The following is a 6000-nucleotide window of genomic DNA, read 5'->3' as shown; positions in this document are numbered from 1 at the left end:
GGACCCAGGAGGCCGGGTGGCTTATCAAACCACTGTCACCATGTTTACGTGTCGTGGCTGCCCACTTTGGTCTTGACATATACTACAAAGTTATTCTAAGTTTAAGCATTGTTTTTTCTTTCTAATTATTACAATTTGACAAGCATAAACTACCGACGCGTACACGTACGATACATATCACCTTTGCTTTATCTAAATTATAAAAGCTACAATATATGTTAACTGATCTTAGATTCCAGTCGGCATGAAGTGAAAGATTTGAAATAATATAGTATATACTATTTAATAGTTTTTAAAATCTTGTGTTATAATTATTTACTTTTAAAACAGGATTTTTGGGATTGATATATACCCAAATAATGTGGCAAATATGGGAAACAACACATAATTTAGCCAAAAAAAGAAAAACAAAATTAATTTTTTTTCTTTTCTTTTTTTTTTCCATTTTTAATTTACTTTAATATGTAATTTAGTTTTTGATGATTAATATTCAACAAAAAATGTAATCTACAGTTTCCTTTAACTTTTATTGTTTGTATTTCGATAACGCATTTTATTTCTATATACTCGATCATGTATTTCTTTGTCGATTTGAGGTACCTTCAGTTCATCGTCTTTATTAAAAGAAAAAGGTCACAAAGCCGGACCACAACAGGTGTTGGATATGCAACTACACAACACCTTAGTCTTTCGGGAATTTTTATTTTTTCTTTACTTTTTTTTATTTATAAAATTGTTTTGAACCCTAAATAATAAACTAGCGAGGAAAATAAATTAGAAAATGTGAGGCTACGGTCTGTTGACTTGTTCGTCTATTCGAGTGCCGAACTCCAAATTGCAGCTTGCAATTAGCTATCAACGTTTAAAAAGGTCGTTCAAGTAAGCAAGTTTGATGTCTATTCTTTGTTGATTATTGCCAATAACTTATTGACTAATAATCGATCAACATTCAACAGGTTTCGGGTTTGCCCAAATCAATCAAGTCCAAACCGATAAATATGCTCAATCAAAAATTGTTAAAGATTTATTATTATTATTATTATTATTATTATTATTATTATTATTATTATGTGGAGTTGTAAAATTCCATGTTTTAAGTTTATAGGATGGAAATCGTTAACAAAAGTCAAATTAGTCGAACCCAAGATTTCCAAGTTTGACCATATGGTCCATGTTTTACAAACGCCAACATATATCTATTTCGGACCAAATTGACTGCTTGTTTTTGAAAGATCCAACATATACTAGAAGGAAAACCAAAAGAATTTATAAACCACTAAAATATTCACACAAATGGGTATATACTTTATTTAAATAAAAATACATCTTGAACTAGAATCTTATTCCACATGCATGAAAACAAAGTTAATTCTTAAAATACAAAAGTAAATTCTCGTTATTTCTTTCTATATAAATGACGTTATTATATAGTATACCCGGTTATTCATAATTATTGAGTTTGGAGAGTGTGTTAAGTATTTAAATGAAACATCCAAAAGGTTGTTTAGCTTTTGGGTTTACGTTTGCTTGGCTATAATTTAGTTGATATGATGTTCGTGTTTTTATGTGAAAATTATTGTCATAAAATTGACACTTACCGAATTTACATGTGAAAATTACAGTCACAAAATCACCGTTCATAACTAGTAACTTTTAAAGTTTTAATACAACTATCAACAATGGAAGTAGAATGACCAAACACCATATCAACAGTGGGCTCAACCCAATCTTGTAATCAACTAGAGATGTCCAAAAGAAAAACTGGTTCCAGCCCGGTAAACCAGTTTACAAACTGACCCAATAGGCAATAACTAGTTTCCAACCTGACCCAACCCATAGGTTTGTATTTTGCTTGCTACGTTGATGAGAAAAACCGGTTAAAACAGATTAACCGTGGGAAATGAGTTATTACGAGTATAACATTAATATTACCGTTTTTTTTTTGCTCCGGCTGCTTTTGTTGAATCCCAACATTCAAAAACGCCCTCAGTACTCTTAAATCTCAAAACCACTCACTAATCTCAAACACGTTCCACAAATGGCTTCATCAAGTGTGCAATCCTCTGTTAACTGTGCTTAGTAAAAAATTAAGAATATATATAAGAAAAAGCTTATTCGGGCCCAAACGGGTTTCAACTGAACCTAACTGATTCATATAAGGTTCGCTTATTCACACTCAAAAGCCGGTTTCTAACCCAAACCAGGATGAGCCAAACAGATATTGACCAGTCGTTGACTAAACCAGCCCGGTTTATAACCCGAACCAGTTTGAGCCCAACCGCTTTGTACACCTCTATAATCACCTATGGTAACCAAAGGCTTTTTTTAACACAAAATGCATCTCCACATGCTTATCTTCACTAAACTTTATATTCTAGATATTTTAACTGTACAGATTCAAACTTCAAAGGCATGTTGGCAAATCGTACAACTGTTCCATGCAAAATGCAAATGATAACTCCATTTAAAAATTCCTACAAGGAAAATAAAATCAAAGAATATTAAATGTACAAAACACCTACATCTGTTCTATGATTCCAATTTTTTGACATTTTATCAAGCAGAAGCAGGATCTTTCGGCTGGGAATTTTGCTCAAGAGCTTCCCGAAGATTCAAAACGATTTCGGCAAATGCTACAACACCACATCAACCGAAGAACGTCAATCACAAATAAAAAACAATTAACAATTGAAACATCAATTAAATTTTGTTTAAACCATTTGAGATGGAACACAACCCAAACTGACCTTCAGGTAAACTCAAGGTGCGCAACGCAGATTCTGCATAAGATAAACGCATGGGGCCCATGTTTCCAAATGATACTTTTCCCTTTTTATCCCTAGTTGGGGACTTTTTTGATTGGCTCATGGGCCATGCCACAACACTTATACCAGTTGGAAGTATGGATAACAGATCTGCATATCGAAGACTCACTGTTACCTTGCTGCAAGAATTAACAAAATTAGTTACACAGATATTAATAGTGTATTATAAATATATAAATACATAACAAAAAGATACCGACCAATCAAAATCTTCTAAGAAAAACTCAATCATATGATATGGAAGACTATGATAAAGCTCTCCAATCTGGTTACCATACAAGTCCTTAATAAGACGGACCTGTTAACAAGTAGAAAACGGTCATACAAATATTTAAATACTTGGTGAAGTGTTAAAGAAATTACCTGTTCGCATCTATCAACATAAGCTTGCAATAAGTCTCCAATGTGATCAATAAATTTCTGAAAAGCAAGTATTAAGAAAATTATACAAACATGAACTGAGAGATGTTATTAGAAATTATAATTATTTAATTACCATTGCATTGGAGGACAAAAGATCGTTTTCTGCTTCACGTAATGGCAAAAAGAAAGGAACAGTGTGTTCAATGACAGTCATCTTTTCAAGAAACGACTTGCTTTCGAGAACACAATGATATTGTTCACGTGGCTCACCTAAAAAATGAAATGTGTGTTATAATTCGAGTTTACAATATAAGAAAAAAAAAAAATATGATTGTTTACCAGCAAAAAACGTATCATACTGTATGCCAATGCGTGCGCCTTCCAAACAACAAATTACCTGTTAAAAAAGATATTTAGTTAAGAGCATAATAATAGTTTAGTTCCACTTTGCAAAAATAAAATAAAATAAAATAAAAAAAAAATACCTTGGTTCCAACTTTATATGTAATTTTGTCCTGAAATGTAGACAATGGCAGCATATCCTCAGGTGACTGCATTGCCTTTCTGTCAGCCTCCATATGAACCTGACATCATAATAAAAACATTTTCAATACCAAACATAGCTACACATTACAGAAATTTAAATCAGAATATCTGAAGAAAATGAATAAGAAAAGGAAATTGCACCACTTCTCTTATAGTTGCTAACAACCCATCATTCCACTGTTCGATGTCTAAGCAAACCTCTGAGAATAAAGGCAGATAATTTCAGAATAACCAAATTTGTGACAACAAAAGATAGAAACAAAAAATGTAAATAGGCCTACCTTGAGTTTGAGAGGCGCGTGCAGCTTCAAATTCCCTTTGTAGACGCTCAAAAATCATTTTATCAGAATCCCTAATATTAGAAAAAGAAATAAGTTATTACTACAATGAATCATTGACGTAACAAAAAAAGACATTAAATGCCAGAAAACTAATATTCAGTATTTATAAGAGTTAACACCTAGAAAGGCGCTCAGTTAGTTCTGCATGCCTTTTGAGGACACTTGCAACTGCCAAAAGAAACAACTGTGATTCTTGAAGTCATAACAATGGTAACTACAATACTTGTTCCAAACCAAAAAAAAAAGAATATAAGATGTACATCTGGCTCTTGTGGTGTCTAAATGTATATCATCCTCATCCATATAGTCCTGCAGTACAACCAACAATATAACCAGAATTTAAAATGGATGTATTGTTAAACGCATCAGGTGAACAATGTAAAATGCATAATAAGTACTCAAGCAGCCAAGCTATAATAAGTTTACAAAATAATTTTTGTTTAACAGTGTTTGTTAATTCTGTAGCTCAGAAGCATTATGAGATCATGAGTTTCAGTTATGCAAAACATGAAGCAAAAATGATATAGCATGTCACTTAATAAATAACAAAAGGGAGACTGGACAAAATGCTAAACGAATGTGAATGGTTACCTCTTCTCCCATTGTATCGGAGGAATCCTCTATTGAAACTTACTGCAAGCAAACAATGAAGAATTAATAAGCAAAATTGACAAGAAATATAAAATGATGACATGACAGCCAGTTAGACCTGTAAATGAACCGAACAAACATGAACGGGGGCATGTTCATGCTCGTTCATTAACTTTGACCGAACATGAACATATATCGAACAAATTCTTTTATTCATGTTCGTTCAATAAGAAAATGGACATGTTTTTTTCATTTTTAAACCTTAAATGAACAGGTTACAAATACAAAAGAACATAAACGAACACAAGTGAACATAATTCACCAAACATAAACGAACGTAAGTTGGCATTCAAGAATACAAACTCCAGAGGATAATCACAATATTTATTTATTTTCAATAAAAAATAACCAAGTAAATATATATATATAAAATTTAATCAAGCAAACATAAATGAACGAACAAAACATGTGTTCATGTCCGTTCACTTATTATACAAATGAACTTCCTGCCAAACAGTTCATGAACGTTCGGTTCATTTACAGGCCTACAACCAGTAGCTCAAAGTAACCTTCAGGTTGAAGTTAATGACTTGTATCAGGTAGTTGTGTATATAATTTCTAAAACAGAAGATCATGTCGATATAATAAACATACAAATAAGACAATTAAGCCCTGTGTTACAACTCAATGCAAATCACAGTTCACAGTTCAAATACTGAGTATTCATCTGTAAATAAGAGTCCCGCAGTTATATATATAAAGCTTCATAAGCAGTAGCCAGATTAACCCTAATTAAAAGTTCTGGTAAAATATCTGGATAAACTGAAACATAAAACGAAGCGTAATTAAGCTACGCATACGATCGAGCGTATCCGATGACAAATGAATGCTTAATAATTTTATATCTATCGGATTGATACTGAGGAATATTATGAAGAATAGTAAATAACTAGGGCAAGATATATACTAGAAGAACGAGTAGTGTTTGATACAGTGAGAAATTAGGGATTTGAAGACGGTGATGATTTAGTTAACGGAAAAGAGAAGGTGACGGTACCTGGTTGTCCGATGGCGGCGAGACGCTGCTGCTCTGGCGGAGATCAAAGTGACAAGTGCTGTTCAATGGTTACTTTCTCCACAGGGTATATTTGTAATTTCTGTTCCTTTTTTTTTTTACGAATTTATGTTAAATTCACGGTTTAGTAAACGAACAATACCACAACCACCTTTTGAATAACAAAACCAATCTACTTTATCAATAAAGCTTTGGAACTTAGAGGGCGAAGGATTGTTATGCATAACCCGTTGAACCATAGTTAGAAATTTCTTAACCT

General features: G+C 32.5%; 1 protein-coding gene across 2 annotated transcripts; it reads right to left on the bottom strand.

The window, feature by feature from the left end:
* Positions 1–2398: 2398 nt before the first annotated feature.
* On the bottom strand, positions 2399–5823 carry LOC143626141 (uncharacterized). Of its 2 annotated transcripts, none has more exons than XM_077096304.1 (13): positions 5724–5764; positions 4667–4708; positions 4336–4384; positions 4195–4259; positions 4016–4086; positions 3876–3934; positions 3674–3772; positions 3528–3585; positions 3322–3458; positions 3189–3245; positions 3026–3123; positions 2748–2944; positions 2399–2633 (listed from the first exon to the last, which is right to left on the bottom strand). In XM_077096304.1, exons 5-13 carry the CDS (start codon positions 4071–4073, stop codon positions 2557–2559), a joined length of 840 nt encoding a protein of 279 aa, XP_076952419.1. In that variant the 5' UTR covers positions 4074–4086; positions 4195–4259; positions 4336–4384; positions 4667–4708; positions 5724–5764; the 3' UTR covers positions 2399–2556. The 2 variants fall into 2 exon arrangements, with proteins under 2 accessions (XP_076952419.1, XP_076952418.1); XM_077096303.1 differs by having other exon boundaries at positions 2402–2633; positions 4195–4243; positions 5724–5823.
* Positions 5824–6000: the final 177 nt, after the last annotated feature.

The sequence above is a fragment of the Bidens hawaiensis genome, unplaced genomic scaffold (genome assembly GCF_021521415.1).
Source record: "Bidens hawaiensis isolate Kalapana, Puna unplaced genomic scaffold, B.hawaiensis_p1.1 tig00004283_1, whole genome shotgun sequence".
NCBI lineage: Eukaryota > Viridiplantae > Streptophyta > Magnoliopsida > Asterales > Asteraceae > Bidens > Bidens hawaiensis.
Note: the sequence above shows the minus strand (reverse complement) of the source record. Positions and strands in the feature narration are given on the sequence as shown.